The sequence below is a fragment of the Paralichthys olivaceus genome, chromosome 16, assembly GCF_024713975.1.
Source record: "Paralichthys olivaceus isolate ysfri-2021 chromosome 16, ASM2471397v2, whole genome shotgun sequence".
NCBI classification, from domain to species: domain Eukaryota; kingdom Metazoa; phylum Chordata; class Actinopteri; order Pleuronectiformes; family Paralichthyidae; genus Paralichthys; species Paralichthys olivaceus.
In genome coordinates, this window is record NC_091108.1 from 7,281,467 (window position 1) to 7,295,692 (window position 14,226).

Genomic DNA, 14,226 nt, shown 5'->3' on the forward strand with positions numbered 1-14,226 from the left:
TACTGTATTTTGTCTGCAAGATGATTTTAAGCATCTTCCAATCAGAAATTAATCTTTTCATCTCAATGAAGCAACAAAGAATAAGACGAGTCGCTGCACAACAAATGATAAGAATTAAAAATATATCACCTGAAACAAAATAAAAACATTTTTTAATGAATAACAAGAAAATAGATTTTCTGCTTGTTTTGAGAAAAGGAGACTTGTTGGACTAAAATTTCCGACAATTACTTGACAATTAAAACAAAACATTTGCACAGTACTCTCAAAGGTAAAAGAGCCAAGGTGTGATCATCCTGTTTCTCCATGTTTTCACTCTAAATGACCCGAATAGTCTGAATCATTATTTTCCCCTGACGTGGGAATCTTTAACCGTCAATGTACAGTATCCTCGCTGCTTTAATTCACTCACAAATCTGAATGAATCAAACCCTTTCCGAGAAGAATGAAAAGAACGACAACATGCTGACTCGAAGAACATGCACACTAATTAAACAAAGGTCTTAAAGAAATTGTTGTCTGACGACTTGACGTAAATAATGAAATCAAAACTGAACAATCACCATCACACGTTTTCACTTGAATGAAAAGCAACTAAAAAGGCCCACCCTGTGTGACTGTGATTGCCTCTCCCTCTTAAATACAGTACAGGACCAGCTTTGAGTGGGTGGTGTGGTAACGCATACTGTTACCCCCCCACTGAGCTGAGCCTCTCTTCTGACTTGTATGAGGGGAAAGAAAAATCAACAGTGAAATTCTGAAAGAGCACGGCGTGTGAAAAGCACTTGCATCTTCTCGCTGATGTTTTATCCGCTGAAACACACTCGGGTGTCGGTGGTCACGTAATATCTCTGTTTATATTCCCGCCTGGTAATGAGGGGTCCATTCACTCTCCTTCCCATTCACCACGCAGATTGTTTGACAAACCTGTCTCCGCTTTGATTGTCATAACCGCAATTGAACCCTGCTTAGCCACCCAGGTCAGGCTGCACAAATGTCATACATATTTCATGCAGCATCACCCTCACTGACAAAGGGATTTTTTTGTGTGAATTGAAATCACGCCTCATATTTCATTAGACACTCGGAAAGCCTGCGGTCTGTGGTCAGATGGGCCGTATGTTTTATTCATGTCCTCTGAACATCTGCTTGTCCGGGTGTCAAAAATCATCAGGCTCCCCCCGGACTCCTGCCTGACTGGCTGTAAATGAACTCCAAAGTCGAGACTGAAAACAACCTGTCAGAGCTCTTCACCACCAGAGGAATCTTTCAATACGGCCGAGGAGGTGAGCTGAGTAACTAACATCTTGTGCTGGGGGAGAGCGATGACGGGACACATACTAGATCGTTTTTTAGTTTTTTTTTTTCTCCTTTTAACAGAAATATAAAATATGTGCTCTCTGATACCGTGAAAATCTTCCTAACATAACTTGTGTTTTCCTCCTGCAGATTTTTGGTGGATTTTGACACCGCTGCTCTCTCTGTCTCCTGGTCGACAAGTTTCCCTGAGTCACCAGAGGCCTGTGCCAACTGGAGGGAAAGAGCCTGACCACTAACAAGTGTTCACTGACTCATAGCACCACAGTATGTCCCACTGTGTTTGTGTGTGAGTGTGTGTGTCTTTTAATACTATTCTATTATATACTATTCTATTTCTCACTTTGCACCCATCCCACAGAAAACATGTTCTTTTACAAAAGATCATGTATTTTAGCTCGTCCAAACGGCCGTTAGCTGTAACAGATACAGGAATAAGATAAAACCTAAAAAAAAAATAGCAGGAAATACCAAGAGGAACGTAAATCACAACCAACCAATAAGAATGAAAGTGTTTTCTGGCTTAAGGGGGAATTATAAAAAGAATTTCGGAAATCCTGTGTGTCAATTTTAAGCTTCTATTCTTAGAAATCTCAATATAGCAACATAATTATATGAATACTTATATATTCATATCTAAAATTAGTTGTTAGTGTATATTTTTACACAGTGGCTGCTGTGTAGTAAACTGAGTCTATGGTGACAAATCCAACGTTAGCAAATGTTAATGATCATAACTCTTAAAACATTTACCTGAGACGGTTGGTCCGTACATTTTCTAGAACCTTGTTCATACCAGCCCCCAAGTAAAATGTCAGGGAAATTCACAGCAAGCGTGTGGGTGAGTGATGACACCCCCCCCCCCCCCCCCCCCCCCCCCCCATAGAAGCAATACACATAGAAGACACAAATTAAGATGTCCGATTTGAAAGAGATTTGAAGTTTTTGGTGATAAGGCCTGATCCCTTTGAGGATTGCTACAGGAATTGCTACATGTGCCTCCTTGCGTGTTCTACCCAGGCAAACACTCGCTGAGATGTTCAGGACATTTTCCTGTTGTTAACGTGTCTAAGAACAAGAATCTCCAGCTACATTTTCTGGAGTTTGTGTCTGAGAATGGTTTTCTGAAGACGCCAACCCGCTTCAGCAGGCGACTATTTTCAGAAACAGACAAAACCAAAACAACGAGCTGAAAGATTGTAAACTGCTTCATAGATCAGCTCAGACGGAACATGATTCACTTTACTGATAAGAGCCGCTGTGAGGTCATAGGATGTTATTTAACTCCACCCTTCCCCAACAATAATAAAGACAAAAGTTGCATAAGGAACAAGGAATAATGATCCCTGACATTTCTTGACGTCTTGTTTGTTTGCGTCATATGGATGAATGGTCCTGAATTGCATGGTAAACATAGGCATTGTGTCTGCCTCTTATCTGGATTCTATTCAAAGAGGCGTCTCAGACAGAAACACTGAAAGGTCTTCAAAATGTGATAATTTCTTCTTTCTGTCTGTTGGGAAACTCTGGGGCTTGAAGAAGAAAGAGAAAATTTCTGTCACTGTACCATAAGAGTACACACACTTAAATATAATCACACTTCAACCTGTAAATTGCTCAAAACATGAATAGACGGCGCCATGCTAACGCGTCACAAAGACTCTCGGTAGCTTAATGCTGCATCTTTAAAGTTGAAAATATCTGTCCTCCTGTTGAGTCTGTCTGTTTTCCATCGGGTATGCTCTTCTTAACCTTCCCTTTCGTTGTTGGACCGTTTGCTTTACATTTAATCCCCATTAAGATTTATAGAAGCCTCTCTGCCCCTCCAGCCTCCGCACAACAAATCAATAAAATAAATAAAAAGATCAAATAAACTCAGAGCTCCATCCATTGATTATTTGGAGAATGTGTCATTTCCACCAACTTGACAACTGATGCTGAAACAGAAGTCTTAACCTTTTTCATTTGTAAGAACGTGTGTATGTCATTTTTTTTCTTGCTTATATCCGTGTGCGATGACCCATTTAGTCAGTGACATGAAAAAAACCCACATCATGACACATCTGTATGATAAACATGTGTCTTGTTCAAATGGGATGTAAGATATCGATGGAAATGATCTATTGGCAGAAATTTAATATAAAATAATCCTAGTGATGTTTTCAGTAGTGTGTTTCATCAAAATTGTACAAATTGTTGTTTTCTTTACTCTAGAATGGGCGCTTTATATTTAAATATCAGGAGGGATCCGCTCTACGGAGGCTGCCATGTTTTTTACAGAAGCCCAGACTGGACAAACTAAACACCATTTTGAGTTTTTATGACAACTGAAGGTTTCCACTGGTTCTCTTTCATATTTAAAGGGGAGGGGGTATTCAGCTGGGTATGCAGATGGGTCTTGCACTTATCTGTTAACATGGAGGAGTAGGAGGACGGACTAATGACCTATACTGCAGCCAGCCACCAGGGGACGATCAAGACGCTTTGACTCCACTTTTGGGGAGCTGTCATGGCATTCCATCTTTATTTTCAGTCTAGTGAACAGAATGATGTGAAAAATTAGTGTCAGACTGGGGACGACACCTGAAGTCAGAACAACCTCTCAGAAAGTCGCTGACGTCATCAGTTATAAACCAATCCCCTCAATGTTTGTTTTACAACCAGCATCTAAAGTCAACTTATCAAATGTTGCACTGCTGATTAGCTGCAAACTGTATGTCCATCTCTAACAAGCACCTTGAGCTAACACAAACACTTTTAAGTTTTTTAAATTATTCATATGCCTGTCACATCTGTTCCTTTTTCTTTCCTCTTATATGCAAATGTGAAAATGAGTCAAGGTGTTGTGTAAACGCAATTAACACTTTGTGTTATATAATTAAGTTTGTCCAACATTCTGAAACACATGAACATACCACGCACCTGCCGAGGAGCGTATAGATGCTCAGTATTGTGCACCAAAACACTTACAAATAATTTCTCCTGTGATAAAAATCTATAATAATTGTGGTCAAATTATACGTTCTTGTAATTATATTCCGTTTAATATATTTTAAACTGGGTCAGAAGTTCTCTTGTTCTTTTTGAACCCTGCATGATTCAACAAAACACCTTGTTGCGAACCTCCATCTCATTCACGCTGCAATCAGCCCTCCCTCCTCCTCCACGTTGTCCTCCTCCCAAACAAAACAAGACCATCCATGTTTTTCCTTCCTGTTCATCTATCTCTCCACCTGTGCCATCGACACAGAGTGACAGCCTCTGCATTCATGAGCATATCATCATCTGCCCTCCTCGCCTCCAATTAGCCTTTCATCACTCAAGCCCCACGAAAGCCACCGTGTGTTTGATCTGAATGAGACATTTGCTTTAAATCTTAAAAATCAATATGGACTCTTTGGATTGTTTCCACAAATCAATTAATATTTATTTAATCCACTTATTACAATATCACCACTAACTGTTTATATATTTTTTTAACCTCCAGCTAATGATAGTAAATTCCCTTAGGTAATTAAGTGGTCTCATCCTATTTTCCCTCTAAATGCTTCAGCATTCAGTCATTTCATCTCTGTGTGAAGTCATCCTTCACTGCCAGCTCCTAGTGACTCCCCCCTTCCTCTCAGTGGCTCTATAGATTTTCTCCAAATGATAAATTGGACACGGGCAGCCACTAAGGTGTGACCAGGTGCCAAAGGAGTATAGCTTTTTGTCCTAATGGGCTTAATTATGCTCAAGACCTTTAAGATCTGTTTGGATAACTGCTAATAACCTTTTGGAGGATGTGGTGTTAAGAAAAGTTATATACAGATTTAAAACCCCTGTTCAAATAAAGAAGCCACTTCCTCCAACAGATACATAATAACATTCTCTGTTTGGAAGCTGGAAAGTTGCATCGATGTTTGTATGTTGCTCACTTTCTCTCTTTTGATTAAAGAAATGCACGGTTTCTAACCCATCCATCACCTCCACCCCTCCCCTCTCTCCCCAAACACTGAAACGGGTAACGCTTAATTTCGAGCCCATTCTCTGCTGTGGCACCGTGGTGAGCAGAAACTTGTGCAGCCGACTTTGTGGTGCACACTCACTCGACGACGATTGTGTGTTTTGTTCCTCGCAGAAAGTCTTTTTTCTGTCGTGTGTCTTTGCAGTGACAGAGTGGAGATGAACCAGTTGGACGGATATTGTAGCGCGTAAAAATTGTGGATGGTTACTTTTGCGCAGCAACATTTAAAGGAGTATTTTGTCTCCAAAAGTTGCAGCACAGCACAAGAACGGGTCCGATCCTTCTCTCCGCAAACATACCGCCCGAAAGCAGGCTGGAAGACCACCGACTCCGGAGAACGCCGCGATTCCGCAGAGCGCAGATGATCGCAACTGGTGTTTGTGGCGTCGCGCTGGTGCTGGTGTTGGTGGTTCTGATCCCCGTCGTGGTGAACTCCGCCGGGAGCCCTGCCCGCTACGAGATGCTCGGATCCTGTCAAATGGTGTGCGACTCCCACGGGACCGCAGCCACGGCCACGGCCAAAGCGACCAACCCGATCAAAGAGAACCGTCTGGTCCAGTCGCTTCCGACGTTCATCCAAGGTCCTCAAGGAGAGCCGGGGCGCGCCGGGAGGATGGGTCCCAGGGGTCCGGTTGGCGAGACCGGACCACCTGGACCTGCTGGTCCTCCCGGAGAAAGAGGGGTACCGGGCCCACCGGGTCCACCCGGAGCCCCCGGAGCGAATGGCCCCACCGGTGCCATCAGCGCTGCCACTTACAACACAGTACCAAAGATAGCATTTTACGCAGGACTGAAGAAGCAGCATGAGGGTTATGAAGTGCTGAAATTCGACGACGTTGTCACAAACCTGGGGAACCACTACGATCCATCTTCAGGAAAATTCACCTGCTCAATACCGGGGATTTACTTCTTTGTTTACCATGTGCTGATGCGAGGCGGGGATGGAACCAGCATGTGGGCTGACCTCTGTAAAAACAACCAGGTAGGACGCTTCATGGTATAATTATATAGACTAACAATAAATTAGAATTATTACAATTCGTCTTTTTGTACAATAAAAATAACATTTTACGGAGAGTTTCCAACAAATTTGGAATTTCCGCATTTTTACGCACAACTTTTACGCACGGTTGTTCAAAGAAAGACTCCCCCAAGAAGGCATTTTCCATAGAGTGTAATATGAAAAGAATTGTTTGAGGGCTGAAATGAAATGAACAGGTCTGTCATCGGTGACCCGACCTCACGCAATTGAGCTGTTAGTCTTCAAAATAAAAGACACGTTTCATTACAGAACATGGCACATTTCTCTTCCAGGTGAGAGCCAGCGCCATCGCCCAGGACGCCGACCAGAATTACGACTACGCAAGCAACAGTGTTGTCCTGCACCTGGAGCCCGGGGACGAGATTTACATTAAACTGGACGGTGGGAAGGCGCACGGGGGCAACAACAACAAGTACAGCACGTTCTCCGGGTTCATGTTGTACGCTGATTGAAACACGGAGACGCTGCGCTGTGGGAGGGGATCCACTCTGCACATAGCTTTTTGCTTCATTGCTCAGTCTCGGTTCGATGTCAGTTGGATTATTAGAGACAGAGCTCACCATTTCCATATTGCAAACGACCCAAGGATGATGTGAAGGAAGGCAAGCGAAGAACAAAAGAAAGAGTAAAGGACTGTACTTAGCAATAGTGATGCTCTCACAGTGTAATCACAGGATAGGCAGAGTGAATTTTAATTTGTACATCTTTGAATTGTTCCCTTGTCAGACTGATTCTCGCACTTTGAATGAACTCCCGCTTTACAAATTCAGTTTGCTGACATGTCAAACATACTGTAGATGCCGTGGTAACACATACTGAGTGACTGTAGATTAAAAGCTCAATGTACTGGCCCTTTAGCATTGAATTGTAGATGCTAAAATGATACTCACATAATCACCACTCTGTTCTCAGTGTTGTTAGTTCACGTGCGTGCTTTATTCTTTCAAAACAAATCTGTGATAGTTGTTGCATATTGGGTGAAAATGTTTAAACCTGTAGTGATGCATGAATATAACGATTTAACATTTGAAACTCTGAGCAGCATAGAAACACTTGGAGAAGTTGAAATCTGTAAAGGGCCCTTCTGATGTTCACATTGAAGCACTGTCTCAAAAATAATCAGCGCCACTCATTTTTCTTGTCTGTCTCAATGTGACAGCTGGTTGGGGTGACGGGGGAGGTCTGGTAGTTAGTCACCATCACAAAAACTGGACAGTCGCTCGGACAGAAATGTTTCCTCCAGCTCAACAACATTCATCGATCTGCCCGCCGATTGTCAAGCCCTTCCAGATAAGACTGTCGGCCACAACGTTAAATGTATTGTAAAGTGAAAGCCTCCGGCTCACTTTGTAATCCTCTCGGAAGATTAATCAAAAGTTATATGTTTTTTTTCTCCGCGGTGCACAGTCAGCTGTTGCAATCACACCATTGATCATGTGGCGAAGTCACCCTGTGAAGCCACCTGTTTCCAGGTGAGAGGAGAACATGTCCTTCATCTGGGCCTGCCAGACAGTCAGCCTCCCATAGACAGCCAGACACCCACTGAGGGGCGACAGGACAACTCATCTAACACGAGCCACATTGTGTCGAGAGTCGAGCAGCATACTGATTACCGACGTGCTCATTATTTACCTCCCATAAAGCGTGTTTGCAGAAATGTCACTTACAAATACAAAGAAAGCAGCATCGGCGCAGTCATTGAAAACCGAAGATGAATTAGCACCATGTGTGTGAGCACCGCCGTCGACAATACCTCCAAAAAATAGAGAAAATGTGTCTTAGATTGCATTCACATTCCTGCAGACAAGAAAAACCTGCAGCGATGGGACCAAAACAACACGGCTAATGAGAAGCACTGTGAAAGTGAATAATGTATAAAATGAAGTTCTACTTAATAAGCGTCTCTCAGATGAGCGAAACAACCGCTTGTAATTATTTTTCCAAAGTTAAGAAACATTTTGCTTTGCTGAAAAATTTAGAAACGTGGACATTAAAGACAAATTTACCGGAGTTATATAGCAGATATTCATTGTGGGGTGTGCGGTCAACATCTGGAGATAAAATAATCGTTACATGAAAACTCCTGTCTCGCTTCTCTTTTTTGATTTTGGCTTTATTTGAAGGTGAGCCAGCGTTTCGGGTTGTCGATGAGAATCTTGTCCACCTGGTGCTGAGAGATGCCCCTCATGAGCATCTTCGGCACAATGTTCTTCAGGATGTGAGAGTAGCCGTGGCCGCCGTATTTGGTCAGGCGGTTCTTGGTGTGGATGTCGTGCGCGATCACGATCTTGTCCTCGTAGCCCTCCTTCACCAGGAGCGCCAAGCTGAACGCGACACAAAGACATCAGTGAAAAACCGCGGGACCTTGAACGAAAACACGACTGGCGGTTTAAAGCTTAAGAGCGTACTGTAATAGCAAATCAACCTTCATGCATTGTTACACCTGTCTTTTCGAGAGTGCCGACAAACATCTGGACTGAATGTGAATATCACAGGGATCGTGTCTCTCATCTGTGTTACCCTCCTGTTGACACCCTTCTCCCAACGCTGAGGTGGGAGATTAGTGTCTCACAGCTTTTATGAAACCCCCCTCCCCACAAAAATAACTGTGGGACAAACTCTTCTCTCCACAGGGAGTGAAACACAAAACTGGCATTTTAGTCCATATTAAATACTACTGATGTGGAGTCTAACTCCAAATACTGAATTCAAAGGGATACACGGAATAAAAAGGAGGAGAAGAGTGGGACAGTTGTGTATTCATTGGAGACACATCATGTATCTAAGACCTTGTTCAGAGCTGGTTTTAATATCCATCCTGAGTGGTACGATAAAAAATGGTCGGCACTAAGTTCAGATCTAAAGGCGCCCCGACGCGTCCTGAGATCAGATCACATTCGAGGGTGCTCTGGGAGGCAAGTCAGATGTATTTTAATGTTTCCAAGTCATCACATGTTCACAGTAATAACACAGATCAGCTCACAGATCAACACTTTTCTTAAATCTGTCAAATCTTTCATTCTGCCCCTCCTGGCTGTGCCCGCTCTATCCCTCTGACGCTCTCTCTCTGGCTTGCTCGCACTGACACAACAAACACAAAGACATCTGTAAACTCAAACTGGGTAAAAACAACGGTTTTCTGTAACACTCATGACGTATGTGTGTATTTGCATATAGAGCGGGGAAGTGATATCTTCACGCTGCCTGCTCAGGACGGATATTTAAACCAGGTCTGAACGGGACCGAGATCTGATGTATATATAATCACAAGAATAATCATCCTTCAAAGTTTAAAATACTCACGCCTTCACTCTCTGACTGTCGCTGGGCATGTCCACCTCCAGGTTGTAAGGGTAGTTCAGCATCTCCGTTCCGAACAGGTCGTATTCCAGGTAACTCCCCAGTTTGGCGAACTCCAGCAGTTCACCCTCATCGAATATAGTCCTGCAGTAAAAGAGCAGAATGGAGGATTAAGTCAAGGAGCTTCATGCTTTATATTTTTTTCTTATATTGGGTAAAAGTTTTTTGTTCGAAGCAGCTTCTGTAACTTTCATGAGCAGAGATTCAACTGATTTATTAGAAAAAGCAGATTTAAGAAACATTATTAAAATAAACATGTGAAAGATTAGTTTGTTAGATTTCTTTGCAACAAGCTCAGACAAATGTCCTTCAACTAAACAGAATGAGACAAATGGGGAGAAAGTGCAAATTAGCTGATGATGAACAAAGCGCAGTGTTAAAGTCCTGTGTTTGCCCTTCAAATTCAATTCTCCCCTTATTCACTGACACATAGACAAGAAGAGAGTTGCTTCTGTTCCAGCAAATACGTGAAATTAATGAAAAATCGATGCAAACACTTTGCTTTTAATAGACCTGAGGAGAAAACACAAACACTTTGCAGATGAGTGATATCTGTAGCAGGGCTAAGTGGAAAATCCTAATCTTAACCAATAAAAACTTTGTGTTGAAAAATCTTAATACGCTGTCAAACATTTATTGAAGTTCGCTGACTCAGCACTGACTTCTTACCTGTCCAGGTGAGACATGACAGTTTTGCCGATGTCACCGCCGGCCTCCTGCAGAATCCGGATGACTTCGGCCGGGGCGGAGGGATTTCTGCCAGGATGAATGATGACAGGACACCCGAGCTGAGCCTGAGCGTGAGCCGTGGCCCTCAGCACCTTCTTCTCGCTCTCGGTGATGGGCCAGCCGGTGCCGATCTCTCCGATCACACCGCAGCGGATGTCCGTCCCGTCTGCGCCGTGAAGCACCTCCCCGACGATGATGTCCGTGAGCTGACGTGCAGGAGATCAGGAGTTAGATGAGGAAGGAAACGCTGTTCTTTACACGAGCACCTGACATATGTAATAAAATGATTAGAGACTGATCAATACCGCAGACGAGCCGGTATTTCTTTTTATAGATATTCAATATGCAGCAGATGTGGAAATAGTGACAATACATAGATTCATGCTACACAAGGAGAAAATATGCTTGTCACAGAATTTAGCTACTAACTCATTTGTCGTCCGTGTGCAGGTGAACAAACTAAATGTTTCTGAATCCTGAGACGTTCAGATCATTTCCAGGTTTACGTGAAAATAGAGCTTTTCACTGTGGGTTCAGATTTGAACTTGACTGTATCAGGTGAATTTTCTACACCGGAACATTTCACTGCATGAAATCGTCTTTAAGAATTCTTTATCAGGCGGGCTCTAAAAATCTTTTTTTTCTGATTTCTCTCTTCTGTTTCTTTAAAAAACTTGATGTTCATGAAGGGAGCACATAGACTACGAAGATGGACACATGACAGCAATTCAGAGGTTAAAGCATCTTGATCGCCCCCTGGTGGCTGGCTGCAGTATAGGTCATAAATCCCACCTTCTCCATGAGAGTAGATGGGACATGGACCAAAATAAAAAGTCACTTTAGTCAATGGTCAATTTGTTAAACGTGTGTAGGTGGGACCACATTCGAATCGTCCTCTGTAACACACCTTCTCCACGCTCATCTTCTTCGTGGCCTCAGAGTGGGTGCAGTCAACGTAGTACCCCGCTCCCGCAATGACGTGCACCCCGGTGTCTTTGGCCAGCTGTCGGAGGGTGGGCAGGTCCCGGTCGATGCCGGTGGTGGTGTTCTCCACTATCGTGCCCCCGCCTGCCTTCCTGTACGCCAGCAGCTCGTCCCGCACTGCACCGGTCTCCTGCATCAGGAGCAGGTTCTCGTGGCAGCAGTAGGGGTTCTGCCTCAGCCAGTGCATGTGCTGCATTTGGAAGGGGTTCTCCGCCACCGCCTCGTCGCCCAGGGGAGGAGGGAAGTAGCAGCACTCGAAGGTCATGGTCAGGTGCTCGTGGGTCATGGTGCGGCCCAGCTGGTCCGGATCCAGAAGACCCAGGACAGATTGCACTTTTCCTGACAACTCAGACATGATTCTCCGATCAGTGTTCAGCGCTCCACCGCAGCCTGAAAGAAACACAGGTCATCGATTCATTAACAGCTCAGACAAACAGTGTTCCATCTCTCAGAAACCCCTAACCCACAGAAAACTTTCTAGACAAACCTGAAAACTTTGTGTACATCCTACCTGGTTTAACTGCAATGAAGATTTTAAAGTCAATGATGAAGTTGGTTTATGTATGAGTTTGAATGATTTACTGAGCTGGTGTTGTTTTTTCATACATTGCACGTCGACCATTTCAGAGGTCTGTTAAGCAATCGACAAAATCTTTAGACCGAGTCCACAACTTTTCAAAAACAAAAACTTGGCAGTTCCGCTCAATATAAAGCATTACAGCAACAACAACAAAATATTGTCACAAGACAACTTGCTAAAGAGGAAGTGATTCTATGAATGTTGCTGCCAAAATAATCAAACTATAATTTGGTGGATTTGACCCACACTTTGACCCAGTTGCTGATCGCTGCTGTAGTTTATCTGTGGATGTAGAAGAATTTTAATGATACTGAACGTCCAGTCTGTCCAAATTGCACCAAATTGGACACGGCACTTTCTCGGGTCATTAACAATCAACACGTGTGAAGCCGATAACATGAACAGTTGGTCCACACACACACACACACACAGACAGACAGATGTTTGTGGAATTTGTAGATGAAGGATTCATCTCAGACAATGACTTCATGTCGTTAGTCTTAAACATGTTTTTGTTTCTGGATTCACTCAAACACTTTCTTGAAACACTGGTTTATTTATATGCAGGTCAATCATATGAACTTCAAACTGGGACCAAAATCACTTTGGTCTACATCTGTAAAAATGCAAAATATGGTAAACCACACTGTGAGCTGTGCATCAAAGCTTTAACAGGTACATTTGTAATGGGTCGTAACAGCCTGTAGTTACAGGAGCGTTGCAGGAGACGACGACAGACTAAATCTATCACACGTGTATTTTAACCATTTATTATATTTAAACAATTTGTTGTGCAGCACTTTCTACATTGTATTGAAAAGTGGCAGATACATAAATGTATAACTTCAACTCAGGAGTGTGTTTTTGTATTGAGGAGCTCTGACAACTCATTGACCGGACTGTCCTCACAGTGCAGGACACAGACAGACCTTTGGACCTCACAGCACCAAGTCCTCATTGAACCTCGTGTCTAACGGGAGTCTGAGTTAATCCGATCACTTCCTTGTTGTCGTATTTGTTCTATTTCAATGAACATGTGCAACTTCTGCAGCAGAGTCAACAACAATCACGACGAGCGACACGTTCGCCTCCACGTCTGGAAACTGGAGTCAGAGCTGCAACGTGAGAGAAGAGTTTCATCCACGCGGATCCTGAGAAGAATGTGGACTGACCTTGTTTTAGTTTCTCTGCGGTTCTGCAGAGATCCTCGCTCCTCCACCTGTCAACAAGAAAACAGCTGACCCGCTGCTCGTGCGGCTTCTTCTTCTCTCTCTGACTCTCCTCTCGGCTTCCCCCTGCAGGCTGGAAGTGGGTCTGCAGCTCCTCCACAGACTGAATCTGCTGATAAATTTAAATAAATAATAATGATAACAATGATAATATAATAATTTCTGTTGTCGTTGTCGTTGATAATCTGATGTACATAGAAATGTATTTGAGTTTTTCATATTGAGCTTTATTTTCTTTAAGTCCCCAATACTTTTTATTGTACTGTTGACTTATGTATTATGATTAAAACTTTAACTTAAGTATAACAATAATAAGAATGATAAAAATTAATACTGAAAAAAAACCCATCAATGACATCTTTTACAATCTCTGACCCTTGTTTGGATTCTACAGGCTTCTCAATCATCTTTAAAATAAATGATACAACATGTCACCACAGGGACTTTATACCAGTTGATATGATACGATACATTAGAGTTCGCTTGGATACAATATGTTACAATATAATATAATACGATACAATACGATATGATATAATATGATACGATATGTTACAATATAATATGATGCTTGATTTTCTTTTTTAACTTTTACTTAGTTTTTTATCCGGATCACTGAGCTTCATGAGGAAACAGCTAAATCAAACCAGTATTAAAATCATCACATTTCATCATTTTTTGATTTAAGTTTTTAAAAGGAGAGTCTAAAGGAAATTTCACTTCAAGTAAAATCAGGAAAGTCTATGACAAAAAAGATTTTAAGAAAGGACTTACAACTAACTACTGAGTCAGACAACTTCATATAGATCTTTTTTGATTTTCAGTCAACAATAAAAATATCCCAACCCCTAATAATTCACTGGATGCTAAAGCTGAACATGAAACTGCTCCTCCTTTAATATCTACCTTGTATTTCATCGTTCTGTCTGTCCATAAAAAAATCCTCCTCACTGTTTCCATTTATATTTCTTTCATTTTG

The 14,226-nt window shown here is 42.5% G+C and overlaps 2 protein-coding genes across 2 annotated transcripts; one reads left to right on the forward strand and one right to left on the reverse strand.

The window, feature by feature from the left end:
- Positions 1–5,478: 5,478 nt before the first annotated feature.
- On the forward strand, positions 5,479–7,481 carry c1ql3b (complement component 1, q subcomponent-like 3b). The gene is made up of 2 exons (XM_020112794.2): positions 5,479–6,305; positions 6,638–7,481. The coding sequence occupies exons 1-2, from the start codon at positions 5,685–5,687 to the stop codon at positions 6,815–6,817; spliced, it is 801 nt and encodes a 266-aa protein (XP_019968353.1). The 5' UTR covers positions 5,479–5,684; the 3' UTR covers positions 6,818–7,481.
- Positions 7,280–13,312, reverse strand: pter (phosphotriesterase related). The gene is made up of 5 exons (XM_020112785.2): positions 13,191–13,312; positions 11,362–11,828; positions 10,395–10,660; positions 9,669–9,809; positions 7,280–8,689 (listed from the first exon to the last, which is right to left on the reverse strand). Exons 2-5 carry the CDS (start codon positions 11,791–11,793, stop codon positions 8,479–8,481), a joined length of 1,050 nt encoding a protein of 349 aa, XP_019968344.2. The 5' UTR covers positions 11,794–11,828; positions 13,191–13,312; the 3' UTR covers positions 7,280–8,478.
- Positions 13,313–14,226: the final 914 nt, after the last annotated feature.

Excerpts from the sequence above, each read along its gene's own strand:
- c1ql3b (XM_020112794.2), top strand. The coding sequence starts at position 5,685 with ATGATCGCAACTGGTGTTTGTGGCGTCGCGCTGGTGCTGGTGTTGGTG. Across the intron at positions 6,306-6,637 it reads ACCTCTGTAAAAACAACCAG|GTGAGAGCCAGCGCCATCGC; the intron begins GTAGGACGCTTC and ends TTTCTCTTCCAG.
- pter (XM_020112785.2), bottom strand. The coding sequence starts at position 11,793 with ATGTCTGAGTTGTCAGGAAAAGTGCAATCTGTCCTGGGTCTTCTGGAT. Across the intron at positions 9,810-10,394 it reads GTCATGTCTCACCTGGACAG|GACTATATTCGATGAGGGTG; the intron begins GTAAGAAGTCAG and ends CTTTTACTGCAG. Across the intron at positions 8,690-9,668 it reads GACAGTCAGAGAGTGAAGGC|CTTGGCGCTCCTGGTGAAGG; the intron begins GTGAGTATTTTA and ends TGTCGCGTTCAG.